Raw genomic sequence first — 27,988 nt, 5'->3', positions numbered from 1 at the left:
CCCAAATGTGTCCCCAAGGTGCCACAATCCTCCCAATGTCACCTTGTCTCCAAATGCCACCACCCCTTGCATATCCCCAAAGTGCCACCCTTGAACACCATCATGTCCCCACGTCCCCAAAGTGCTGCCACCCCCTTCATGTCCCCATTCCCTTTAAGTGCCCACCTTGTCCCTTGTCCCAAAGGTGTTCCCAAGTGCCACCACCCCTGGTGCCACCTGAATGTCCCCAACCAGTGACATTCTCATGTTGCCACCACTGACAAATGGACACCCTGTGGGCACTGTGGGGAGAGGAGGGGACAGGTGACATCGGGGACCCTCAAGTGACACAGGGACCTCTCAATGACCCCAGCTGACAATGGGGACCCTGAAGAGGGATGCAGGTGACATTGGGGACCTTCAGGTGGGGACATGGGGACCCTAAAATGACCCCAGGAAATCTCAAAGTGACTCTGGGACTCTCCAGATGACCCCAAGGTGACATCAGGACCTCCAGGTGACAGAGGTGACAATGGGGACCCTCAGCTGAGGACATGGGGACACCCCAGTGGCAGTGAGATCCTCAAGGTGACACAGGGACCCCCAAGATGAACACGGGGACCCCCTGGTGACAGTGACACCCTCAAAGCGACACAAGGACCCCCAAGATGGACATAGGGAACCCCAGGTGAGCCTGAAGTGACACTGGGACCCCCCAGGTGACTCTTAAGTGACCTCAGGACCTCCCATGTGACCCAGAGGTGACACCAAGACCCCTCCCAGTGACCCCAGGGGACTCCCAAAGTGACAATGAGACCTTCCAGGTGACAGTAGGTGACCCGGAAGTGACACAGGGACCTCCAGGAGGGACATGGGGACATGCAGGTGACCCCAAAGTGACAGTGAGACCCTCCATGTGACCCTAGGACCCTCAGGTGACACTGGGGACCCCCCAGGAGGGGACACAGAGACCCCCCAAGTGACCTCAAAGTGACGCCAGGACCCTGCAGGTGACACAGGATGTGACACAGGAGGTGACATGCATGGTGGCTTTTCCATCCCGAGTTTATTCCGGACCCGGGGGCGACTTTTCAATATGAAAAACAAAAGAAACGGGAAAAAAACAAAAACATCCAAAAATGGGAGACAGCGACCGGACACCGGGAACGGCAACGGAATCAGGGAGAAACTGAGGGGAAATGGGAAAAATGGAGAAAAATGGAGAAAAACAAAAAATGGGGAGAAACTGACAAAAAATGGGGAAAAATGAACAAAAATTGAGAAAAAAAATGAACAAAAATTGAGGAATATGAACCCAAAATGGAGAAAAATGGGTCAAAAACTGACTGAGCAAAAATAGGGAAATATCAACAAAAAATTGGAAGAAAGGACCCCTAAGTTGGGAAAAAGGAATGGAATTGGGCTGAGAGTGAGCAAAAATGGGAAAAAAGAGCAAAAATTGGGAAAGTAGAAAAAAAGACTAAAAATTGAGGAAACTGACCAAAAACGAGGGAAATTGTTTGAAAATGATCAAGAATGCGGAGAGACTTAAATGAGAGGAGGGAAATGAACCAAAAAAAGAGGAAAAATTACAAAAAAATGGGAAAAACATTCAAAACTTAGGAAAAATTACAAAAATATTGGGAAAGTGGAGCCAGAGTGGGGCGGGGGAGGGGACAGGAGGCCGTGGTGGCAGCGGGGAAGGGCGGAGGTGATGATGATGAAGATCAGCAACTCTTCCAGGATGAGGCTGAAGGCCAAGAGCTCTTGGAGGATCTTCCATGATAAGCATGATGGTGGTCAAGGCCAAGTGACAAACCCTGATGAAGGTCAGCAACTGTTCCATGATGAGAATGAAGGTCAAAAACTCTTGGAGGCTCTTCCATGATGAAGGAGATTATGATGAAGGTCAAGGCCAACTGACCAGCCCCAATGAAGGCCAAGGGCTGAGGATGATGAAGATCAAAGACTCTGCAAGGACCACGATGAAGGCCAGGAGCTCTTGGGGGCTCTGTGAGTAGGATATGAACTCTGGGGACTCTTCGAGGATGATGGAACTTGGAAGCTCTGACCATGATCAGGATTGGAGACTCTTCAATGATGATGAAGACTGGAGGCTCTTCAAGAATGACCATGATGAAGGCTGGGGACTGTGAGGACAACGCTGAAGGCTGGGGACTCTTCAAAGATGAGGATGATGAAGGCTGGGAACTCTTCAATGCTGATAAAAATTACTGGAGACTCTTCAAGGATGGCAAAGATCAAGAAGTCATTGACGATGATGATGAAAGTTGGGGACTCTTTATGGATGACAATGATGAAGCCTGGGGACCGTGAGGACAACGCTGAAGGCTGGGGACTCTTCCAGGATGATGATGATGAAGGTTGAAGACCATGAGGACAACGCTGAAGGTGGGGTGGGGACTCCGCTGCTGCCGCCGCCGATGGCCAAGGCCAACACTGACGATGATGAAGGACAATGACGATGACACCGAAGGCGCCGCCCACCAGTTGACGCCTCTCTGGGACAACACACCGGGAAAGGGAGGAGCAACACTGCCATGGATTGGGACCTCTGGGGAAACCCCTCAGGCCTCTTCTTCGGCCTCCTCGCCGAAATCCTCCTCCTCCTCGGCCGTGGCGTCCTGGTACTGCTGGTACTCGGACACGAGGTCGTTCATGTTGCTCTCGGCCTCGGTGAACTCCATCTCGTCCATGCCCTCGCCCGTGTACCAGTGCAGGAAGGCCTTGCGCCGGAACATGGCCGTGAACTGCTCCGAGATGCGCTTGAAGAGCTCCTGGATGGCCGTGCTGTTGCCGATGAAGGTGACGGCCATCTTGAGGCCGCGCGGCGGGATGTCGCACACGGCCGTCTTCACGTTGTTGGGGATCCACTCCACAAAGTAGGAGCTGTTCTTGTTCTGCACGTTCAGCATCTGCTCGTCCACCTCCTTCATGGACATGCGCCCGCGGAAGACGGCGGCCACGGTGAGGTAGCGGCCGTGCCGCGGGTCGCAGGCGGCCATCATGTTCTTGGCGTCGAAGACCTGCTGGGTGAGCTCGGGCACGGTGAGGGCGCGGTACTGCTGGCTGCCCCGCGAGGTCAGCGGCGCGAAGCCGGGCATGAAGAAGTGCAGCCGCGGGAAGGGCACCATGTTGACGGCCAGCTTGCGCAGGTCGGCGTTGAGCTGGCCGGGGAAGCGCAGGCAGGTGGTGACGCCGCTCATGGTGGCCGACACCAGGTGGTTGAGGTCGCCGTAGGTGGGCGTGGTCAGCTTGAGGGTGCGGAAGCAGATGTCGTAGAGCGCCTCGTTGTCGATGCAGTAGGTCTCGTCCGTGTTCTCCACCAGCTGGTGCACGGACAGCGTGGCGTTGTAGGGCTCCACCACCGTGTCCGACACCTTGGGGGACGGTACCACGCTGAAGGTGTTCATGATGCGGTCGGGGTACTCCTCGCGGATCTTGGAGATGAGCAGCGTGCCCATGCCCGAGCCGGTGCCCCCGCCCAGCGAGTGGGTCAGCTGGAAGCCCTGCAGGCAGTCACAGCTCTCGGCCTCCTTGCGCACCACGTCCAGCACAGAGTCCACCAGCTCGGCGCCCTCCGTGTAGTGACCCTTGGCCCAGTTGTTGCCAGCACCGCTTTGGCCTGGAAAAGGGGAGGAAGGGTTGGGTTGGGGTCTTCAAACCACCTTGGAGAACCTTCAAACCACTTTTGAGAACCTTTACACCACGTTTGGAGACCTTTAAACCATCTTTAGGGACTTCAAGAACCTCAAAACCACCTTGGGGAGCCTCAAAATCTCCTTTGAGGAACTTTGGACCAGCTTTGAGGATCTTTATTAAGACCCTCAAACCTGGAGGCCCTCTGAGCACCTTTGGGGACCTTAGGTAGCTTCAAACCATTTTTAGGGACTCTCAACCCAACCTTGATGACCTTGACGACCCTTGAATCCTCTTTGGGGATGACAAGCACATCCATTTCCATCTTGAGAATGTTCAAGTAACCTTGGGGACCTTCAAAACCATCTCTGGGGACCTTTGAGACACCTCTGAGGACCCCTGATCCCCCCCAGCTCAGCCCCTCCCTGTGGTGACCCTTGGCTAGACGCAGAGAAGGACAAGTTGGGTTGTGGTCTTCAAGCTGACTTCAGGGACCCTCAAAACACCTTTGGGAACACTGAAGAATCTTTAATCACATTTGGAAACCTTCAGATTAATGCTGAAGACTTTGGGGACCCTCAAACCATTTTTGAGAACCTATGGAAACTCTTCAGCACCTTGGGTCCTTCCTCCCACTCTTGGGGACCTCAAACACTTCTGTCCCCTCTTTGAGGACCTTCACATCACTCTTTAAGGGACCTCGATCCCACCTGTGGGGACCCTCAGGGACCTTCAACTCCACCCTTTGGGGATGTTCAGCCCCAATTTGGGGACCCTCAGGGACCTTGATCCTACCTGTGGGGACCTTTAACTCCACCTTGGGGACACTTGTGATCCTCAACCTTCTCTTTCAGACCTTCACCCTTAAGAACACTTGAGGACTTAAGAACACTTTCAAACCCACTTTGGGGGGACACATGGGAACCTTAACCTCACTTTGGGGACCTTCATGCTACACTTGGGACCTCCTACCCCAGCCTTGGGACACCTGGAGACCTTGATCTCCCCCCTTTGGGGCCCTGCCACCCCTTGAGGCCACCCCTGCTGTACCAGATACGCCCCAGGTGTGCTCCCACATGTCCCCAGTGGTCCCAAATATCCCTGTGTGTCCCCAAATGTGTCCCGAAATGAACCTGATGTCCCTTGAGAATCCCCAGGTGTTCCTCAAATACCCAGAGATATCCCTAATGTCCTTCAGCAACCCCCAGGTGTGCCCAAGATGCCCTCAGGAGCCTTCAGATGTCCCCAAGACTCCCAGGCATGTCCAAAAATGTCCCCAGGTGTGTGCAGCTGTGCTTGTCATGTGCCAAGACACCCCTGATGTCTTGAGCATCCCCAGGTGTCCCTCAGGAGCTCCCAGGTGTGTCCCAAGTGTGTTTTAATGTCCCCAGGAGCCCCCCAATGTCCCCAGGTGTGTCCCAGATGTCCCCAAGCATGCCCAAGGTGTCCCAGGTGTATCCCAAATGTCCCTGAGTGTGCCTGCAGGTGTTTCCTGATGTCCCCAGGAACCTCCAGGTGTGTCCCAGGTGTATCCCAATATCCCCAGGTGGCCCAGGTATGCCACAGGTGTACCCCAATGTCCCCCAGATGTGCCCCCAGGTGTCCCAGCTGTCCCCAAGCATGTCCAAGGTGTCCCCCAGGTGTCCCCAAGCGTGTCCCATTGTCCCCCAGCATGCCCAAGGTGTCCCAGATGTGTCCCCAGATGTCCCAAGTGTGTCACTCACCAAAGACAAAGTTGTCAGGCCGGAAGATCTGCCCGAAGGGGCCGGAGCGCACAGAGTCCATCGTGCCAGGCTCCAGATCCACCAGGATGGCCCTGGGCACGTATTTACCCCCTGGGGACAGCAAAAACGTCACCAAAACCCAAAAAATTCACCCCAAAACCACCAGCACAGCCCTGGGCAAGGATTTACTCCCTGGGGAGTGACCAAATCCTAGAGAACTGAACATGAAACCACCAGAATCACCCTATATACACCCAAATCACCCCATGAACACCTGGAATTACACCAAATCACCTGGAAATAGCCCAAAACAATCCAGTACTACTCAAAACCACCCCAAAACCCCCCAAACCACCAGGAAATACCCCAAAACCAACCCATATCCACCCAGAATTATCTCAAAACCACCAAAATCACCCCAAACCCACCCAGAATTGTCCCCAAAACGCTCAGTTAACCCAGAAATACAAAAAAATTGCTCCAGAAAATGCCAGAATCACTCCTAAAATGTCCCAAACCACCCCATGTAACAGAGCAAAACACCCAAAGTCACCCCCAAACCACCCCCAAATGTTCCAAATTACCCAAAATCACCTTACATGACACCAAAACTCACCCCAAAGAGCCAAAATCACTCCCAAACCACCCATAATTTTGCCATAAGTAACTGGAATCACCTCAAAACCATCCCAAATTCATCTAAGTTCACTACCAAACCCCCATAACCACACCCAAACAATCCCAAAATTGCCCAAGATCTCCTGGAATCAACTCCAAACCACCCAAATTCACCCCAAAGCCAGGAAAAATCACCCCAAAAATGGCTCTAAATCCACTCAAAATGAACCCCAAAACCCCCAAAATTACTCCAAAATGTTTAAAATCATTCCCAAACCATCTAAAATCACCTCAAAGCCACTTTGGACCAAGTCTAAAATATTCAAAATCACCTACAAGTATCCAAAATTGCCCCAGAACACCCCAATGACCTAAAAACAACCCAGACCTCCCTAAAACTCAACCCTAAAGGACTTCCAAAACTCCCAAATTCACCCCAAAAACAGCCCCAAAATCTCCCAAATTCAATCCCAAAACCCACAAATTAATTCCAAACCCTCTCAAAATCACCCCAAAATCATCCCAAGCCAACACCAAAATAACCCCAGAAGCGTCAAATTCCCCCCAAATTCCCCAAAGCCACCCCAAAAACTCCCCCAGAGCAACCCAAAACAGGACATGGGGACAGGAAGGAGACAAATGACAATAGACAGGTGACACAGCCGCGGGGGGGGGGGGCGGGGGGGGGATGACAAAGGGGACACGGTGGTACACACAGGTGACAAAGGACAGGTAACACTGGAGGGATATCAGGGACAAGGTGACATGGGGGGGTGACAATGGACAGGTGACACTGGAGGTACGTTGGGGACAAGATGTGGGTCACAAAGAAGGGTGACGGTGGGTGACAGAGAACAGGGTGACACTGGGAAGGGACAGGATGCAATGACACCAGGGGAGTCACAGGGTGACACAGGAGGTGGCAATGGACACCAGGGGATCCCCAGAATTGAAGGTGATAGGGGACAAAAAACATTGCGATGTGACAATGGACAAGTGACACTGAGCAGTGATGGGACTGGGGGTGACACTGGGAGGTGGCAGGACAAGGTGACCCCACTGGCATGACAAAGAAGGGAATGGCACTCAGGGACACAAGAAATGAGATGACACAGGGCATGGAAAAGGACCAAGTGACACTGGGAAGTGACAGCAGGACAAAGGTGACACTAAGGGAAAAGCATGGGGACACAGTGACATAGGGATGACAAAGTGGTAACACACAGGAAAGTGACATTGGGGGAGGGGGGAGACATTGGGGACAGGGTGACACAGGAGGGTGACAAAGCAAGGAGTGGCAACGTGGGGGTGAGGAAGTGACACTGGAAGCGGCAAAGTGACAGCAGAGGAAAGTGACAAACAAAGGAATGTGACACAGGGGGGTGACAGGGGGACAAGTGGCACCGGGGAGAAGACAAATGCCACCAAGTGCCACCCACACTGAGTGACACAATGAAGGGGGGAAGGGCAGAGGAGCCCCGGGGGGGGGGGGGGGGGGGGGGTGTGGCGGCTGTCCCCAAGTGCCACCAGCTGTCCCCAGGTGTCCCCACCTGTGGCCTCGTTGTAGTAGACGCTGATGCGGTCCAGCTGCAGGTCACTGTCCCCATGGTAGGTGCCCGTGGGGTCGATGCCGTGCTCGTCACTGATCACCTCCCAGAACTGTGGGGACAAGGGGACAGCTTGGGGACGGCTCAGGGACAGCCCAGGAGCAGATGTGGGGCAAAAAACAGGAATTTTGGGGCAAAAAACCCCAGAGATTATGGGAGGAAAAATGAGGATTTTAGAGAGGAAAAGGGGGGCTTGGGGGCGAGGTCAGGGGGTTAAAAGGGGTGGGGCTGGTGGAGGAGTGAGATCAGCTGGGCCACGCCCTCTTTGTGACAAATGGAACCCAAGTTAGGAGAAACATAAGGATTTGGAGAAGAAAAAAATTGTAATTTTAGGAGGGGAAATGGGTATATTAGGGTAGGAAATGGGCGTTTGGGGGTGTGGTCAGGGTTAAAAGGGGCAGGACATAAAGAGGGGTATGGTCAGGTGGGCCCGGCCCACCCAGACTCAATTCTGGGGAAAAAATTAGAAATTAAAAAAAAAAAAATTCAGAATTTTAAGGTGAGAAATGGGAGTTGAGGGCTAAAAGTGGTTGAGCTTAAGGAGGGCTGAAGGCAGCTGGGCCACACTCACTTTGCTACACCGGGGACCCCATTTTGGGGGAGAAAATGGGCATTTGGAGATAAAAAAATTCAGAAATTTTAAAAAAGGAAATTTGGGTTTTAAGATACAAAAGAGCAGTTGAGAAGTATCAAAAAATCTGGATTTTAAGGAAAAAAAAATTGGGATTTAAAGGAAAATTGATGGCATAGTCTGGGATAGAGGAGCAGAGCTTGTGGAGGAGAGGGGCTACGCCCACTCTGCTAAACCCAAGATTTATTTTGGGTGCAAAAAAGGGGATGTTGGGATCTTATAGAAAGAATGGGATGTAAATCCAGCATCACCCACTGCGCCACGGCAGTGTTTTTGGGGAAAAAATGAAGGATTTAGGAATTTAAAAGAATTTGGGGTGTAGCCCCAAGCGATAGGCAGGATCCACAAGACCTCCCCCACAGGACCTTTTTCTGGGGTGAAAAATGGGGATTTTGGGGGCTTTTAAAAGAAGTTTAGGGTGTGCTCAGGTCCTAACAGGATGTGGCTACAACACACAGCCACTCCACGACCGTTTTTGAGGGTAAAAAAGCGATTTTAAAGATTTTTCTGTGGTTTGGAGGCGCGGGGAAGGGGAGCAGGCGGGGCTCTGTGAGGGAGGGGCGTGGCCAGGGCAGCGCGGTCCCGCTCCCCAAAAGGGCGGGAACGGGGAAAATGGCGGCAATCGCTCAAATTCAAACCAACCCCTCCAAAATTGGCTCCCTGCACCCCACATCGGCTTTTTCATCACCCAAAATCAGGATTTTTACACCCAAAGTCGGCGCTGGGGGCTCCAAGTTTTGTATTTGAAGTTGAGATTCCACCAATGTGGGGGTTTGGGGTTAAAATGGGCCGGGGGGCAATGCAGCGTGAGGGGAAAATGAAGTGAAAAAAGGTGATTTTGGGGTTAAAAATGAGAAATGAAAAAAAAAATGGGGATTTTGGGGCTTTGGAGAACAGAATGGCATTACAATATTTATTTGGGGTTAAAGCCTTTAATTTTGAAATTGTTAATTCAAAAAAATAGGTATAAAATGGTTATTTGAGACAAAAATGGTGGTTTGGTGATCATGAGGGAAAAATGTATTTAAAACCCCAAAATTTTGGGTAATAGAAGAAAAAAGGGCTTAAAAATAATTTTGGAGGTGAGAGTGAAACAGGGATTAAAACCCAGCAATGTGATGTAAAAAAAACCAGGCTTTAAAATTGTAATTTTGGAGATGAAAAAAGGAAGTGGTTAAAATCTGGCGTTTTTAGGGGGTTGTGAGCAAAAATAGATTAAAAAAATAGGGATTTTGGGGCTGATGGGACAAATAGGTTAAAAAAGGGCAGTTTAGGGGAATGTAGGAAAGAAATAACTGCAAAAAAAGTTCATTTTGGATAAAAATGGAGATTTTGGGCAAATGACAAAGAAAATGAGTTTAAAAGTTCAAATTCGAATAAACAGCATTTCAGAGTAATAAACCCTGCATTTTGGGGCCTTGGGAAACAGTGGATTAAAAATTATGTTTTTTGAGAGAAAATGTGAGTTTGGTGCAGAATTAAGTGTTTAGTGACAGGAACATGGATTATGGGGAGAAAAGGATATCTAAAGGCAAAAAATGTGAATTTTGGGGTAAAAAAAAGTGGATTTGGGGCTAAAACACAATTTTTGAAAGTAATTTGACCTGGTAAATACCAGTATTTTCTGTACAGTAAAAACCTATTTTGGGCCTCAAAATCGCAATTTGGGTTCAAAACCTCTTTCCCTAAGCTAAAAAAAAAATCGCTTTTTAGTGTTAAAAACTCCAATTTGAAAGGTTTTGGAGAACAAAGATTTCAGTGTGGGGCAGGAAATGGAAATGTTCATTTCGGGGGCAGGAAATGCGGTCTGGAGACACAAAGAGAGGGGGTTGGGGCTGAAAAGGGCGATTTTGCGACAAAAAGTAACATTTAAAAAAGAAAAAATCTAAGAACTATAGGGTTAAAGGAGGTCGTTTTGTGGGTGAAGTGGATATTCAGAGGGAAAAAGGTATTTTTGAAGCAGTAAAAATGACAATTGGGTCTGAAAAATTGCAAATTCCGAGGCCCAAAACAACGCTTTTTTGGGCAAAAATCACCAGTTTGTGGGAAGAAAAAAAAAAAAGAGAGAAAAATTTAAATAAACCCCGTTAATTTTGGAGAAAAACGGTGATTTTGAGGCTAGAAAAAAGCGGATTTGGAAACACAAAGCTGCGATTCTTCCCGCGACCCTCCATTTTGGGGCTGGAAACCTCCATTTTGGGGCTGCGAGCTCCCTCCGAGCTGCAGAAAATCCCGATTTTAACCCTAATTTCTACTTCTGGAAAATAAATCCAGTCCTTTTTCTCCTCCAAACTCCACGTTTTGGGGATAGATCCAAGATTTTGGACGGAAATGTTGTTTTGCAAAACAAAGATGCTGAGCTGGAGCTCTGAATCTCCATCTTGGGGCTGGGAAAAAAAATGTTTTGGGGCCAAAAAGCTGCATTTTAGCAGCAAAAAAACCTTTCGTTAATGAAAAAGATCCCTTAAATCCAAAACATTAACATTTTGAGAACTAAAATATATTTCTTTGATAATGAAGTCATCCATATTTAGACGTAAGAAAGGCATTTCAGTTAAAAAAGCTGATTCAAAGTAAAAAACCCATCAATTTTGGAGATTAATATTGCGATTTCGAGACCTTAAATTTACATTTAAGGAATCAGAAAAACCCGCTTTTGTCATAAAATCCCGCAGTCTGAAAGCTTAAAAATCCTGATTTTTCGGATAAAACACTCCCATTTTGGAAAAAAATTAGTAAACCACCTCTTATTTAGGGAATAAAATCTTTATTGTGGATATTAAGCCGCTTTTTTGGGAGAGAAAAAAATCCTCCCATTTTCGGGTCTGACCCCTCCGGGCGTCACGCCCCGTTTGGGGGTAAAAAAAATCCTAATTTTGTGGCACAAAATCCACATTTTTGAGGTTAAATTAGATGGTTTTGCAGTGAAAATAGCCGATTTTAGGGGCGAAAATACCTAGTTATGGGGTGAAAACAACCGATTTCAGACTAAAAAAGCAGCATTTAATGTATGGTAATATAAAAACAAAACAAATCACGTTTTAAATTTAATTATAGATATATTATTGTAAAAAACCTCATTTCGAGTTTAAATCCTTTAATTTCGGGGCTCCTCGCCGCCATTTTGGCGCCTTCCCCGCCCATCCTCAGCCAGAACCCCTGCCCAGATTACGGGCAAAAAGCGCCATTCACGGCCAAATCTTTAAAACAGCCATTTAAACTAAGATAAAATAGTAATATTTTCTTTAAACACCCCCCAAAAAGGCGATTTTGGAGGCGAATTCGCCGCGGTTCGGGGCCGCCGCCCTCAGCCGCCATTTTGCGGCCGCGTGCGGGGGGGGGCCTTCAGCCACCGAAAATCCTCATTTAGCGACAGAACCTCCCGATTTTAACCCCAAACCCGCCCCATTCAGCAAATCCCCCTTCCCTCCCAGCCGCTTCTGTGGGGGTAAAACGCCGATTTTGGGCTAAAATCGCCCTGGTTTGGGTCACCCTTTGTCTTGGCGCGCGGGGGATGGGGGGGCTCTTAAAGGGGCAACGCCGCCGCGGCGGGGGATGAAGGCGGGGCCCGCCAAGCTCACCTTGGCGCCGATCTGGTTGCCGCATTGGCCCGCCTGGATGTGGACGATCTCCCTCATGGCGGCGGTGGAGTCTGGCGGGGGGGGCTCGGGCCCACCCGGACGGCGCGGAGGCGCTCGGAAAACTGAATAAAAAAACGTAAAGAGGCGGCGCGGCCCCTTTAAGCGCGGAGCGAAGGCCCGAGCGCGACGGCGGTGAAAATGGCGGCAGCCGCGGCCCCGCGCGCGCTCATATAGGACAAAGTCGGGGCGCCCATTGGTCGGCACCGCCCGCTTTCCATTCTTCTATTGGTTAATTGCATTGTCAATCCAGCTTTCTGCGCTTCAATTGGTCTAAACTTCTCTTAAGCTCCTCCCACGGGCGCTCCGGCGCTCTCGGAGGACCACCCCGCCCCGTCCCTCTGATCTATTGATGATCGACACGCACGACAGCCAATGGAAACTGCGGATGGGCGTTGGCGCGCGGAGAGAGCGGCCAATGGGAGCCCGGGGGGCGGGGCCCGACGGTGAAGGCGCGGGAGGGGTGAGCGGGGGGGGAAGGGGAGCCGGGGCCGCTTTTGGGGTCCCTGAGGGAATTTTGGGGGAGTTTGGAAGTGATTTGGGGTCCGGAGGGGTTCTGGAATAACCTGGAGGGATTTGGAGGTGGTAGCGGGGATTGGAGCGGTCCTTGATGAGGACTGAGGGCCTCGGGGGCAGTTTTGGGGAGTCCCTGAGGGAGATTGGGGGGGGGGGGGTCTCTGACGGGGATTTCAGGTTTCTGAGGAAAGTTTGGGGTCTCCAAGGGAAGTTTGTCGGCTTGGCTTGGCAATTTGGGGTTCCGGAGAGAATTTTTGGGGTTTATGAGGGGAGTTGAGACTTGATGATGGAATTTGGGGATCCCTGAGGGAGGTTGGATGTGTCTGAGGGAGGTTTGGGGTCTATGAGGGGAGCTGGGGCTTCCGTGAGGGAATTCAGGGTTCCTGAGGGAACTTTGGGCTCTCTGAGGGGGTTGAAGGGTCCTGAGCGGAGTTTGGGGCGCCCCTGATGTGAGTTGGGGTTTCTGTGAGGGAATTTGGGGTTCCCGAGAGACGTTTGGGTTTCCTGAGGGAAATCTGGGTCCGTGGTAGGGGTTGGTGGTTCTGTGAGAGAATTTGGGGTTCCTGAGGTGCGTTGGGGGTTCCATGAGAGGAGCTGGGCATTTGATGAGGGAATTTGGGCTCCCTGAGGTGTGTTGTGGATTCTGTAATGGAATCTAGGCTTGGAGGTCCCTGGGGGGATTTTTGGGTCATTTGGGTGCAGCTTGGGGGGTCCCTGGGTTTGTTTTGAGTCTTTTTGGGGCAGTTTGGGAGGTCCCAGGCAGGGCTTTGGGGGCTTCTGGGGTGATTTGGGTCCTTTGGGGGCAGCTTGGGGGTCACTGGGTGATTTTGGGGGGTTACTTGGAGAATCTGGAGGTGTTTGGGATGGTCTTGGGGCAGTTTAGGGGGATTTTGGGGGGGAGTGTGAGTTCTGGGGGGAGTCCCTGGAACAGTTTGGGGTTGTTTTGGGACATTTTGGGGGTTCCGGGGGGGGGAGGATTTGGGGTCCTTGGGGCAATTTGGGGGTCCCTGTGGGGTTTTTTGGGGTATTTGGGGCATTTTCTGGAGGGTTTTGGGGCAGCTTGTGTAGTTCTGAAAGGGGCTTTGGGGCTTTTTGGGTTATTTTTGGGATCCTTGGGGGATTTTGGAGGTTCCAAACTCCTAAGCCCCCCCCAATCCCCCTTTGCAGTGCCCTGGAGGATCCAGCTGTGCCCCCAGATGTTGAGGGCCCCCAAAAACACCTTCCCTACTCCCAAAATGCCCCAGATGTGATTGGGGAGGGGCCAGATCCAGATGTTGGGGACCTGAAAATGCCCAAAGTGGGCCAAAACACCTCAGAGGCTCCAGATGTGGCAGCAGAAACATCAAATCCAGATGTGCTATGGGCCAGAAATGGGCACCGGACACTGCAGGTGGACAGTGACACAGATGTGGAGGAGGAGGGGCCAAACCCAGATGTTGGGCCACAAAAATGGCTTAAAATTACCCAAAATGTGCCTGAAACTCCAGATGTGAGGCTAAAAACCCCTAATCCAGATGTTCCATTGCTTAAAAGCGGGCATGGCACCCTGCTGGTGGAGAGTGACACGGATGTGGAGCAGGAGGAGGCTGATCCAGAAGTGGAGCCCTCAGAACGGCTGAAAATTACCCAGAACGTCCCAGAAACTCCAGATGTTGCAGGAAAGACCCCAAATCCAGATGTTTCAGGCCCAAAAATACGACACAGGATGGAGCTGGTGGACAGTGACACAGATGTGGACGAGGATCCAGTTGTGCAGCCCCAGAAAAGGCTTAAAGTGACCCAAAACATGCCTGGAATTCCAGATGTGGAGGTGGAAACCCCAAGTCCAGCTGTGAGGGCGCCCAAAATTGGACACTGGAGAATCCTGATGGACAGCGACACAGATCTGGAGGGGGAGGAGGAGAATCCAGATGTGCAGCCCCAAAACCAACTCAGAATGCCCCAAAATGTGTCCGAAACTCCAGATGTGGTAGCAAAACTCCTGAATCCAGATGTTTCGGGCCCAGAACTCTGTTCTCGGATGCTGCTGGTGGACAGTGATACAGATGTGGAAGACGAAGTGAATCCAGATGTGCAGCCCCCTAAAAGGCTCAAAGTGACCCAAAATGTGCACAAAATTCCAGATGTGGAGGTGGCGACCCCAAATCCAGCTGTGGAAAGCCCCAAAATTGGCCATCAGACACTGGTGGAGGACAGTGACACAGATGTGGAGGATGATCCAGATGTGCAGCCCCCAAAAAGGCTCAGAAGGACTCAACATTTGCCCAAAGCTCCAGTTGTGCGATGGGGGACACAAAATCCAGATGTTTCAGCCCCCACAATCAGGACTCAGATGCTGCTGGTGGACAGTGACACAGATGTGGAGGAGGATCCAGATGTGCAGCCCCTGAAACAGCTCAGAGCGACCCCAAACGTCCCCGAAATGCCAGATGTGGCTGCAAAGCCCCCAAATACAGATGTTTCAGGCCCTGAAATCAGGTGCCAGGCATTCCTGGTGGACAGTGACACAGATGTGGAGGAGCAGGTGAGTCCAGATGTTGAGACCCTAAAAAAGCTTGGCATGACCCAAAATGCGCCTGAAAGTCCAGATGTGGTGGCACAGACCCCAAGCCCAGATGTTGGAATGACCCAAAATGGGTGTCAGGCACTGCTGGTGGACAGTGACACAGATGTGGAGGAGGAGGAGGTGAATCCAGATGTTTGTCATTCAAAAGGATGGAAAATTCCTCAAAATGTGCCCCAAACTCCAGATGTGCCCCCACAGCCCCCAAATCCAGCTGTGAAGAGGTCACAGAGGGATCATGGGGCGCTGCTGGATGACAGCGACACAGATGTGGAAGAGGAGGCAAATCCAGATGTTGGATCCTTAAAAAGATTGAAACCAGCCCCAAACGTGCCTGAAACTCCAGATGTGAGGCTGAAAATGCCAAATCCAGATGTTTCAGGCATAAAAATTGGGTGTGGGACACTGCTGGTGGGCAGCAAGACAGATGTGGAGGAGGATGAGACAGGTCCAGATGTTCAGCCCTCAAAAAGACTAAAAATTACCCAAAATGTGCCCGAAAGTCCAGATGTGCCCACACTGGCCTCAAGTCCAGCTGTTGGAGGCTCTGAATCCAGATGTGGAGCCTTGGTGGGGGAGAGTGGCCGAGATGTGGGAGAGGATGAAGCTGATCCAGATGTTCAGCCCTCAAAAAGACAGATTACCCAAAATGTGCCTGGAACTCCAGATGTTGGGCGGCTCCAAGGGACCCAAACTGTGGCTGAGACGCCAGATGCGGAGGGAGAGGAGGAAGAGTGGGATCCAGATGTGGCCACCCAGCTGTTCCTGCCCCCAAATCCAGATGTGGGGGAGGCTGAGGTGGACCCAGATGTTGGGAGCCCAGAACGACTCAAAATGACCCAGAAGCCACCGGAAATTCCAGATGTGGAGGAGGAAGAGGAGTCAGATCCAAATGTGGCCACCCAGCTGTTCCTGCCCTCTCTTAATGTTGGGAGCCCAAAAGGACCCAAAATGACCCAGAACCCTCCCAAAATTCCAGATGTCGAGGAGGAAACCCCAGATCCAGATGAGGAAGAACAGGAGTCAGATCCAGATGTGGCCACCCAGCTGTTCCTGCCTTCTCCAGATGTTGGGAGCCCAGAAAGCGCCAAAATGGCCCCGAAGGACCCCAGAATTCCAGATGTGGAGGGGCTGCCTTCTCTGGATCCAGATGTGGCCACACAGCTGTTCCTGCCCCCACATCCAGGTGTGGAGGACAGCCTAAATCCAGATGTTCTGGGTCCAAAACAATCCAAAATGGCTTCAAATGACCCCAAAATTCCCATTGTGAGGGTGAAGACCCCAGATCCAGATGTGGAGGGGGAGGAGGACTTGGATGTGGCCACCCAGCTGTTCCTGCCCCCTGATCCAGATGTGGAGGGGAAAGGACCCTCAGAACCAGGTATTGGGTCCCCAAACCCACCCAAAAGTCCCCTAAACCTGCCTGAAATTCCAGATGTGGACATGGAGAGCCCAAATCCAGATGTGGAGGGGTCACTGAGGGGCCACAGGACATTGCTGGGGGATGTTGATCCAGATGTGGAGGAGGCGGGCCCAAATCCAGATGTGGCAGCCTCAAAAAGACCCCAAATAGCCCCGGAAGTCCCTGAAATTCCAGATGTGGAGGTGGACACCCCAAATCCAGATGTGGAAGGGCTGGGGAGCCCTGGCCTGAATCCAGATGTGGCCACCCAGCTGTTCCTGCCCCCTGCCCCAGATGTGGAACCCCTGGAAAGCCCCGAAAGGGCCCCGCACGAGCCCCAGGTTCCAGATGTGGAGGAGGCGGCCCCAAATCCAGATGTGGAGGGTCCCCCAAGCCCCGCCCAGGAGGAAGCAGAAGCCCCGCCCACCCCACAGGTGAATTTTGGGGGGTCCTGGGAGATTCTGGGGGTCTCTGGTCCATTTGGGAGCCCCCCGGGGATTCAGGGAGGGGTCCAGGTGGATTTTTTGGGGTTCCCCGTGAATTTGGGGGGTCCCAGGTGGGATTTTGGGGTTCCCAGTGGATTTTGGGAGACCCAGGGTGGTTTTGGGGGGTCTCAGGTGAATTTTTGGGGGTCCTGGGTGGATTTTGGGGGGTCCCAGGTGGAATTTGGGGTGAATTTGGGGATTTTGGGGGTGGCAGGTGGATTTTGGAGGTTCCTGGGAGGGTTTTGGGGATTCCCAGTGGAATTTGGAGTGAACTTGGGGGATTTGTGGGGTTCCTATTGGATTTTGGGGTCCCCACCACAGCCCCTCCCCCCAGGTGCGGCGCAGTCGACGATTGGCCCTGAGTGGAGGGGGCGGAGCCTCACGTGGCCCCACCCCCACCCAGAACGGGCATGATCAAGGCTCCAAGCCATGCCCCTCACACAAGCCACACCCCCAGAGGGGGCAGGACCAATCAGTAGCAGTGCTTGAAGAGGCCACACCCTCAGTGCCCATAAAAGGAAATGGGCGGGGCTCAGTTGCAGCCCCACCCCCGGAGGAGGAGGAGCCAACAGAGGGTGCCAAGCACAGGCTCCGCCCCCGGGCAGCACCAGGCTCCGCCCAGATCCGGGTAAGGACCAGTATGGACCAGTAGAGACCAGTAGGGACCAATAGGAACCAGTACAAACCAGTGCAGACCAGTAGGGACCAGTACAGGCTGGTACACACCCATGCAGACCAGTACAGACCAGTACAGACCAGTACCCCCAGTGACTCTTAACTGACCCCAGTACAGACCAGTGACTCCACCCAGTGCTCCCAGTATAGACCAGTATGGAGCAGTATAGAGCACTATGGACCAGTATAGACCAGTAAGGGTCAATACGGACCAGTACAGACCAGTATGGACCAGTACAGACCGGTACACACCAGTGCAGACTGGTACAGACCAGTACCCCCAGTGACTCCTAAGTGACCCCAGTACGGACCAGTGACCCCACCCAGTGCTCCCAGTATAGACCAGTATGGACCAGTATGGACCAGTGCAGACCAGATTAGAGCACTATGGACCAGTACAGACCAGTAAGGGTCAATATGGACCAGTACAGACCAGTGTGGAACTGTAGTGACCAGTACAGACCAGTGACCCCCCCAGGGACACCCCAGTGACCCCCCAGTGCTCCCAGCACAGACCCCATCCCCTCCCAGCTGCTGTTCTGGGGCTGGTGGCACCTGGGGATGTCCCCACAGTGTCCCCAAGCGGTCTCAGAGTCCCTCAGGATGTCCCCAAGCTGTCCCCAATGTGTCCCAGTGTCCCCAGTTGCTGTTTCTGGGGATGGTGGCACCTGGGCATGTCCCCAAAGTGTCCCCGAGTCCCCCAGGGATGTCCCTGCTGTGTCCCCAACCTGTCCCAAACCTGCCCCAGTGTCCCCAACTCCTCAGGGATGTCCTCACAGTGTCCCTGACTCTCTTAGGGATGTCCCCAATGTGTCCTCAATGTGTCCCCAAGCTGTCCCAGTGTCCCCCAGATGTCCCTATCCCCCAGTGATGTCCCCACTGTCCCCAGGTGCTTTTCACAGGTCTGGTGGCACTCAGGGATGTCCCCACTGATGTCCCCAATGATGTCCCCGATGATGTCCTCACGTTCTGTTCCCAGGCCTGGTGGCACTCAGGGATGTCCCCATTGATGTCCCCCCCGATGTCCCCACTGTCCCCAGGTGCTGTTCACAGGCCTGGTGGCACTCAGGGATGTCCCCAGTGATGTCCCCAGTGATGTCCCCACTGTCCCCAGGTGCTGTTCACAGGCCTGGTGGCCTCCCCGGCGCTGCGGGTGGCCCTGGGGACGCTGGGTGGCACCGAGGCCACGTCAGTGCACGACTGCAGCCACCTGGTGACCGATGGCATCCGCCGGACGCTGAAGTTCCTGTGTGCCCTGGGCAGGGGCATCCCCATTGTCACCCCCCAGTGGCTGCTCGAGGTGACATCGGGGACATTGGGGACAATCAGGGGGCTGGGGGGATTGGGGATGATGGGAGGACATTGGGGGATTGGGGACATTGGGGACAATCAGGGATTGGGGATATTTGGGACATTATGGACATTGGGGACAATCAGGGATTTGGGGACATCGGGGACTGGGGACATTGGGGGACTTTGGGGACTGGAGACAATCAGGTGGATTGGGAACACTGGGGACATCAGGGACATCAGGGGGATGTTGGGACATTGGGGACATCAGGGACACCAAAGTTCCTCTGTGCCATCACCAGGGGTGTCCCCATTGTCATCCACCAATGGTTACTGCAGGTGACATCAGGGACAGTGGGGAGTTGGGGACAATTGGGGGACTTGGTGACAATGAGGGGAATTTGGGGACAAGGAGAAGGATTTGAGGACATTGGGGACAGGGGGTGGCACTGGGGACTTCAGGGGAGATTTGGGGACATTGGGTGGTCTTGGGGACAATGGGGATCTCAAGAACATTGGGGACAGCTGGAGTGGCCTTGGGGACAGGGGGACACTGGGGACATGGTGACAAGGGGGATTGGCCTCGGGGACTTTAGGGGTGAGTGGGTGACCTTGGGGACAGGAGGAACTCAGGGACAATGGGAGAGGATTTGGGGACAAGGGGAGGGGCCTTAGGGACAGTGGGGGTGGCCTTGGGGACTTTGGAACCTTGGGGATCGGGGGTGGCCTTGGGGACAGAGGGGCTTTGGTTGGCAAGGGAGGGTGACCTTGGGGTCAAGGGGAAGGACTTGGGGACAATCAAAGGGACTCTGGGGTGGCTCTGGTGGCCGTGTGTGACCCGTGTGTCTGTCCCCGCTGTCCCCAGAGCTCCCACAGTGGCCGCCCGCTGTCCCCAGGTCCCTTCCTGCCCCGGGACCCCCCCTGTGAGCGGCGCTTCGGCTTCCGCCTGCGCCCGGCGCTGGCCCGGGCCCGAGAGCGGCCCCTGCTGCAGGTGACACTGCCCCACGTGTCCCCAAATGCCACCTCATGTCACCTAACCCGTCCCTGAGCCTGCCCCCGGTATGGCAATGGCCTCTGCTGCAGGTGACACTGCCCCACATGTCCCCACATGTCTCCAAATATCACCTAAACGCATCCCTGAGCCAGGGCACAGGCATGGCAATGGCCCCTGCTGCAGGTGACAGTGACAGCAGTGTCCCCAAATGTTACCCCATCCGTGTGCCGACCCTGGGCCCAGGTGTGGCCCCTGCTGCAGGTGACGCTGTCCCCAAATCTCCTCAAATGTCACCTCATGTCACCTAAACCCATCCCCAAGCCAGCCCCAGGCATGGCAATGGCCCCTGTTGCAGGAGACAGTCACAGCAGTGTCCTCAACGTCCCCAAATGTCACCTAAATCCAGCCTTGAGCCAGGACACAGGTCCTGCTGCAGGTGACAGTGACAGCAGTGTCCTCAGTGTCCCCGGGCCCAGGAATGGCTCCTGCTGCAGGTGACACTGCCCCACATGTCCCCAGATGTCACCTAAACCCATCCCTGAGCCAGCCCCGGGCATGGTGGCACCTCCATCCTGCAGGTGATGATGACATTAATGTCCCCAACTGTCCCCAGCTTCTCTAATGTCCCCAATGCTCTAATCTCCTGAGTCCCTCATTGTCCCCAACCTGCTTAATGTCCTCTGTGTCCCCAATGTCCCCAATACCCCAATCTCCTGAACCCCTAATGTCCCCAACCTGCTTAATGTCCCCAACATCCCCCCAGTCATCCCCCATGTTCCCAATGTCTCCAATACCCCAATCTCCTGAACCCCTCAGTGTCCCCAGCCCCTGAATGTCCCCAATGTCCCCCTGAATGTCCCCAGTGTCCCCCTGATGTCCCCTCTGTCCCCAGGGCTACCAGGTACACGTCACCCCCAGTGTCCAGCCGTGCCCCGAGGACATGCGGGACATTGTCACCTGCTGTGGTGGCACCTTCCTGCCACAGCTGCCCCAGGAATATGCGGTGAGGGGACAGCGGGGACAGGGGACACTGGGGACATGGAGGGGGATTGGGGACATCGGGGACCCTGGGGACATTGGGGACATGGAGGGGGATTGGGGACATTGGGGACAGTGGGGGATTGAGGACATTGGGACATCGGGGACACTGGGGACATTGGAGACATTGGGGGGATTGGGGGATTTTGGGGTTTCTCCTGGGGTATTTCAGGGGGTTTGGGGGGTACTTGGGGTTTCTCATTCAGTTTTTGCAGGTTTTGGGGTTTCTCACTGGGTTTTTGGGGCTCTTAGGGGCTTCTCACTTTGTTTGGGGGATTTCTCACTGGGTTTTGGGGGGGTTGGGGTTTTTTGGGGGGCCCTCACTAGGTTCTGGGGTATTTGGGGGTTTTTGGGGATCCCAGATTGTGCTCTGGGGAGAGAACCCCATTGGGGGTTTTAGGGGATCTCATTGGGGTCAGAGGGCTCCTATTGGGGTTTTGGGGATTTCTCACTGGGGATTTTCGGGGTCTTTTTGGGGTATTTGGGGTTCTTTTGGGGTGTTTGGCGTTTCTGATCGAAGTCTTGGGTTGTTTGGGGGTTTTTGGTGTTTCTGGCGGGGTTTTGGGGGTTTCTCACTGAGGTTTTGGGGGTATTTGGGGTTTCTCACAGGGTTTTGGGGTTTCTGATGGGATTCTGGGGTCCTGACCCATTTCCCCCAGCTCTGGGTGCTGCTGATCTCGTGACCCCAGGACTGGGCTGGGTGGGGTTTGGGGTTTCTCTCTGGGTTATTTGGGGTTCCTGACAGAGTTTTGGGGTTTTTCCCCCTGGGCTTTGTTTGTTATTTGGGGTTTCTCTCTGGGTTATTTGGGGTTCCTGATGGGGTATTTGGAGTTTCTCACTGGGTTATTTGGGGTTCATCACTGTGGATTTGGGGTTTTTCCTCCATCCCCGTGTCCTGGTGATCTCGTGTGCCCAGGACTGGGCTGGGTGGCATATTTGGGGTTTCTGAATGGGTTTTTGATGGGTTATTTGGGGTTCCTGATGGGCTATTTAAGGTTCCTCACTGTGTTTTGGGGGTTTTTCCCACAGCCCCATGTCCTGGTGATCCTGTGTCCCCTGGAATGGGCTGTGTGGGTTATTTGGGGTTCCTGACTGGGTTTTTGGGGATTTTAATGAGTTATTCAGGATTCCTGATGGGTTATTTGGGGTTTCTCACTGGGTTATTTGGGTTTTCTCACTAGGTTATTTGGAGTTCCTCATGGGGTATTTGGGGTTCCTGATGGGGTTTTTGGGGTTTCTCTCTGTGTTATTTGGGGTTCCTCACTGTGGTTTTGGTTTTTGTCCCCAGCCCCATGTCCTGGTGATCTCGTGTCCCCAGGACAGGGCTGTGTTTGTTATTTGGGGTTTCTCTCTGGGCCATTTGGGGTTTGTGACTGGGCTATTTGGGGTTCCTGATGGGGTATTTGGAGTTTCACTTTGGGTTATTTGAGGTTCCTGATGGGGTTTTTGGTGTTTCCCCTCCAGCCCTGTGTTCTGGTGATCTCGTGTCCCCAGGACAGGGCTGGGTGGGTTATTTGGGGTTTCTCACTGGGCTTTGGGGGTTTTCAATGGGTTATTTGGGATTTCTCACTGGGTTATTTGGGATTTCTGATGGGGTTTTTCCCCAGCCCCGTGTCCTGGTGATCTCGTGTCCCCCCGAGACATGAGATTATTTGGGGTTGCTCACTGGGTTTTTGGGGTTTCTCACTGGGTTATTTGGGGTTCCTAATTGTGGTTTTGGTGTTGCCAGCCCCATGTCCTGGTGATCTCATGACCCCAGGACTGGGCTGTGTGGGTTATTTGGGGTTTCTGACTGGGTTTTTGGGGTTCCTGACTGTGTTTTGGGTCCCCAGCCCCGTGTCCTGGTGATCTCGTGTCCCCAGCACCAGGCTCTGTTATTTGGGGTTTCTGGCTGAGTTATTTGGGGTTTCTGGCTGTATTTTTGGGATTCCTGATGGGGTTTTTGGGGTTGCTGATGGTGTTTTTGAGGTTTCTGCGTGTGTTTTTGGGGTTGCTGATGGTGTTTTTGGGGTTGCTGATGGGGTTTTGGGGGTTTCTGACTGTGTTTTTGGGGTTCTGATGGGGTTTTTTGGGGTTCCTGATGGGGTTTTTGGGGTTCCTGACTTTGTTTTTAGGGTTGCTGATGGGGTTTCTGGGGTTCCTGACTGTGTTTTTTGGGGTTCCTGACTGTGTTTTTTTTTGTTCCTGATGGTGTTTTTGGGGTTCCTGATGTGGTTTTTGGGGTTCCTGACTGTGTTTTTGGCGTTCCTGACTGTGTTTTCGGGGTTCCTGACTGTGTTTTTGTGTCCCCAGCCCCGTGTCCTGGTGATCTCGTGCCCCCAGGACCGCAGGCTGTGGCCCCCGGCCGTGGCCGCGCGGCTCCCGCTGCTCTCGGCGGAGCTGCTGCTCTCGGGGGTGCTGCAGCAGCGCCTGGAGCTGGCACCGTTCCTGCTGAGCCCCTGGCAGCCCCCCGAACACACCCCTGAGTCCCCCCAAACCCCCCCAAATCCCACCCAGAATACCCCAAATCCCACCCAAAAACACCCAAATCCCACCCAGAATAGCCCGGAGCCCACCCGAAACCAAAAAAATCCCGCCCAGAAACCCCCAAAATCCACCCAAAAAACCCCAAATCCCGCCCAGAAACGGAAAAATCCCCCCCGAAAAACCTCAGATCCTCCCCCAGAAACCCCAGGTCCCACCCCAAAAACCCTAAATCCCCCCCAAAACCAAAAAAATCCCACCCAGAAACGCCCAAATCCTGCCCAAAGTACTCCAAACCCACCCCAAAAAACCCCAAATCCCCCCCAAAACCAAAAAAATCCTCCCCAAAAAACCCCAAATCGCCCCCAGAAACGCCCAAATCCCACCCAAAATCCCCCAATCCCACCCCAAACCCAGTCTCGGCCCCATTCGGGGAGCTCCACCCCTCCCCCGAGCCCCCCCAGGACCCGGAGTGGGCGGAAACCCCCCCAAAATCCCCCCCCAAAAACCCCAAATTCACGCACCCACCAAAAAACCCCAAATCCACCCAAAAAATCCCCAAATCCACCCCAAAAAAACCCCAAACGGCCCTGGGGTCACTCAGAGGGTCCCAACCCCGATTTTGGGGTCCCAGACCCCCCACAGGAGCCCCCCAGGACCCGGAGCCGTCAGGGACCCCCCCAAAATCCCCCTCGGGACCCCCCAAATTCAGGGACATCCAAAAAAACCCCAAATTCAACCCCAAAAACCCCAAACCCGCCCCAAAAAAACCCCAAACAGCCCCGGGGTCCCCCTGGGGGTCCCAACCCCAATTCTGGGGTCCCAAATCCCCCCCTGGAGCCCCCCCGGACCCGGAGCGGGCGCAGACCCCTCCCAAATGCAGGGAACCCCCAAAAAACCCCAAACCGGGCCCAAAAAGCCCCAAATCCCACCCCAAAACGCACCCGGGGTCCCCCCGAGGGTCCCGCCCCCAATTTTGCGGTCCCCGAGCCCCCCCCGAGCCCCCCCCGGACCCGGAGCCGCCGGGGGGCCCCAATAAAGTGAATTTGGGCAGCGGATTTGGGATTTTGGGGGTTTTTGGGGTCAAAAATGCCAAATTTTGGGGGGGAGGAACTGTGGAGGTTTGGGGACATCCCGGGGACAGCCCTGAGGTGGCCGTGGGGGGGTTGAGGACACGGTGGGGACACTTTTGGGGGCATCAGGGAACCCTTGGGGACACAGGGGATCCCCTTGGGGACCCCCCCTGGGGTGGCCATGGGGGGTTGGGGACATCAGAGAGCCCTTGGGGACACCAGGGACTGTCTCGGAGACACTTTGGGGACACCCCGGGGACCCTTTTGGGGACCCCCCGGGATTGTCATGGTGGCCTTGGGGACATCAGGGACCCCCGTGGAGACACTTTGAGGACACCGGGCCCCTTCTAGGGATATCGGGGCCCCCCTTGGGGACACCAAGGACCCTTTTGGGGACCCCTTGGGGACATTGGGGAGACCCTGAGTTGGTCGTGGTGGCCTTGGGGATATCGGGAATCCTTTTGGGGACACCAGGGACCCTCTTGGGGACGTCGAGGACCCCGTGGGTTGGTCATGCGGGGGTGGGGGGCATCAAAGGTCCCTTTGGGGACGCTGGGGACCCTTTTGGGGACTGTTTTGCATTTAGCCCCGCCCCCTCAATCCTCAGCCAATCAGCGCTCTCGTGGTATGGCACTGCAGCCAATGGCAGCGCAGGATGGGCGGGAGTTTCGCTACCATGGAAACGCCCGAGCCGGGTCACCATGGTAACGAGCGAGGACGCTTCCGGGTTCCTGCCCCGCCCCTTACCGCTCTTAGCCAATCAGCACTCGCGGAGCGGAACAGCCAATGGCGATGCAGAAGGGGGCGGTAACAGCGTTGCCATGGCAACGGGGCGGCCGGGACTGCGGCGGGAAAAGCGAGAAAAGGTAAAAAAGGGAATAAAAAGGGAAAAAACGGGAATAAAACCCGGGATTGGTGTGGGGCGGGAGAGACTGGGGGGGCTGGGGGACAGCGGGACCCCTCGAGGATGGGCGTGGGGTGTTCGGGGACCCTGACTGACCCTGCCAGTACCAAATGGCCCCTCAGGACCCTGACTGACTCTGCCAGGACCCCATTCTCCCCTCAGGATCCTGATTGACCCTGCCAGGACCCCACTCCTCCCTCAGGACTCTGATTTACCCTGCCAGGACCCCATTCCTTCTTCAGGACTCTGATTGACCCTGTCAGGACCCCACTGCCCCCTCAGGACTCTGATTTGCCCTGCCAGGACCCCGTCTCCCCTCAGGACCCCAATTTTCCCTTTCAGACCCTCATTTACCCTTCCATAGATCCCCGGACCGCATTAACCCCGCCTAAAGGCTGCACTGAACCTTTCAGGACCCCATTTCCCCTCCTAAGACCCCATTTCCCCCTTCCAGGACCCGATCCCCTCCTAGCCCCGCCTATCTCTCCCAGACGCGCCCTCCCATTGGTCGGAGGGGGAGGCGGGATCCGGGAGCCGCCGCATCTGATTGGCTGAGACGGGAGCGCGGGAAAGCGGCGGCGGGGGCGCCTTCCCGGCGTGCACCGCGCGGGGGAACTGGGAGAGACTGGGCGGGGAACTGGAAGGTACTGGGGGGAACTGGGAGGGACTGGGAGCGTGGGGAGGGGGAACTGGGAGCAACTGGGAGGGGCTGGGAAGGGCTGAGAGCGTGGGGAGGGGCTGGGAGGTGAGTGGGACTGGGGACAGGCTATACTGGTCCATACTGGGAACTGTCCCCCCACAGGTCGCCGATGGCCGAGCCCCGCCCGGGCCCTCCCAGTGCTCCCAGTGCTTCCCAGTACTCCCAGTTCTCCCCTCCAAGTGCTCCCAGTGCCCCCCAGTGCTCCCAGTTCCCCACTCCCAGTGCTCCCCAGTGCTCCCAGTTGTCCCCTCCCAGTCTGGAGGGGCTCATTCCCCCCTCCCACTTTGTGCTGCGCCCCAGGTGAGGCTCCCAGTGCTCCCAGTGACCTCTCAGTAACTCCCAGTGACCTCCCAGTGCTCTGAGTAACCTCCCAGTAACCCCCAATAACCTCCCAGTAACCTCCCAGTAATCCCAGTTCCCCCTCCCCGTGCTCCCAGTAACCCCAGTCCCCCTCACAGGTCCCTGGGGGCGGAGCTTGAGGCAGAAAGGGGGCGTGTCCATGAGTTGGAGGTGGAGCTGAAAGCACTGAAGGGGCGGAGCCATCGGCTGGAGGCGGAGCTTGAGGCAGAAAAGGGGCGGAGCCAAGAGCTGGAGGCAGAACTTAAGACAGAAAGGGGGCGGAGCCAAGCGCTGAGGGTGGAACTCGATGCCCTGAGGGGGCGTGGCCAGCGATTGGAGGCAGAGCTGGATGCAGAAAAGGGGCGGAGCCAAATCCTGGAGATGGAGCTGGAGACCCTCAGGGGGCGGGGCCTCAGCCCAGAGGGGGCGGAGCCTAGCCCGGAGCAGGTGAGGCCTCCGTGCTCCCATTAACCCCAGTGCTCCCAGTGCTCCCAGTGACTCCCAGTAACTCCCAGTTACTCTCAGTAGCTCCCAGTAACTGAGTCTCTCCCAGTAGCTCCCAGTGCTCCCAGTAACACCCAGTGCTCCCAATACTCCCAGTAACTCCCGGTACTCCCAGTGCTCCCAGTAACTCCCAGTGACTCCCAGTAACTCCCAGTTACCCCAAATAACTCCCAGTAATTCCCAATGCTTCCCAGTAACTCTCAGTCTCACCTGTCCCAGGTGTTCTGGATTTCTCTCGGGGCCGGAGCCACCCCGGGAGGGACCGGGGACACCTGGGGGGACAATGGGGATATTTGGGGGCACTTGGGGACACTCCTGAACACACCTGGAGACATTGGGGACACACCTGGGGACATTGGGGACACACCTGGGGGCACACCTGGGCCACACCTATGGACACTGGGGACACCTGGAGGCTCCTGGGTGCATCTGGGACATCTGAGCACATGTGAGGGACGTTGGGGACACACCTGGGGATGTTGGGGACACACCTAGGGGATGATAGGGACACACCCTGAGGTGCCCTAGGTGTGTTTGGGGTGTCTCAAGTACATTGGAGGCGGTTCAGGTGGGGTTTTTGGGGTTCTCCAAGTGAGTTTGAGGTGTCTCAGGTGAGTTTGGAGTGCCCCAGGTGAGTTTTGGGGGTCTCAGGTGAGTTTATGGGATCTCTCAGGTGTGTTTGGGGTGTCTCAGGTGAGTTTCAGGTCTCTCACATGTATTTGGGATCTCAGGTGAGTTTGGGGTCTCAGGTGTGTTTTTGGGATCTCTCAAGTGCGTTTTGGGGTGTTCCAGGTGAGTTTTCTGGGTCTGAGGTGTGTTTGGGGTCTCAGGTGAGTTTCGGGTCTCTCAGGTATATTTGGGGTTCCCCAGGTGAGTTTCTGGGTTCCCCAGGTGTGTTTGGGGTCTCTCAGGTGTTTTTGGGGTCTCGGGTGTGTATTTAGGGTCTCAGGTGAGCTCTTTCTCCCCAGGTGTGTTTTTGGGGTCTCTCAGGTGTGTTTGGGGGTGCCCTGGGTGTATTTGGGGTCCCAGGTGAGCTCTCTCTCCCAGGTGCTGCTGGGCCGCTGGCGCCAGAAGGTTTTCCAGCTGCTGCTGCAGGTGAGCCTGCAACGGGGCCAGGAGCTGCGGCTGCAGGGACAGGTGAGGGAACACGGGAGGGGACAGGGGAGAGCACACCTGGTACCGGTG

At 54.5% G+C, this 27,988-nt stretch overlaps 2 protein-coding genes and 2 pseudogenes across 2 annotated transcripts; 2 read left to right on the top strand and 2 right to left on the bottom strand.

Annotated features, from left to right (window-relative positions):
- LOC131570213 (uncharacterized) overlaps positions 1-27,988 on the top strand; it is a 1,483,036-nt pseudogene that overhangs the window by 77,631 nt on the left and 1,377,417 nt on the right.
- LOC131570235 (zinc finger protein 271-like) overlaps positions 1-27,988 on the bottom strand; it is a 558,758-nt pseudogene that overhangs the window by 31,659 nt on the left and 499,111 nt on the right.
- On the bottom strand, positions 1,015-11,986 carry LOC131570251 (tubulin beta chain). Its single transcript, XM_058822614.1, has 4 exons — positions 11,801-11,986; positions 7,532-7,640; positions 5,364-5,474; positions 1,015-3,625 (listed from the first exon to the last, which is right to left on the bottom strand). The coding sequence occupies exons 1-4, from the start codon at positions 11,855-11,857 to the stop codon at positions 2,568-2,570; spliced, it is 1,335 nt and encodes a 444-aa protein (XP_058678597.1). The 5' UTR covers positions 11,858-11,986; the 3' UTR covers positions 1,015-2,567.
- Positions 19,542-24,341, top strand: LOC131570254 (uncharacterized). Its single transcript, XM_058822617.1, has 3 exons — positions 19,542-19,779; positions 20,675-20,785; positions 23,113-24,341. The coding sequence occupies exons 2-3, from the start codon at positions 20,723-20,725 to the stop codon at positions 24,325-24,327; spliced, it is 1,278 nt and encodes a 425-aa protein (XP_058678600.1). The 5' UTR covers positions 19,542-19,779; positions 20,675-20,722; the 3' UTR covers positions 24,328-24,341.

Source organism: Ammospiza caudacuta, chromosome 33, assembly GCF_027887145.1.
Source record: "Ammospiza caudacuta isolate bAmmCau1 chromosome 33, bAmmCau1.pri, whole genome shotgun sequence".
In the NCBI taxonomy this organism is placed as follows: Eukaryota; Metazoa; Chordata; class Aves; order Passeriformes; family Passerellidae; genus Ammospiza; species Ammospiza caudacuta.
This window is presented reverse-complemented; position numbering and strand designations above follow the sequence as displayed.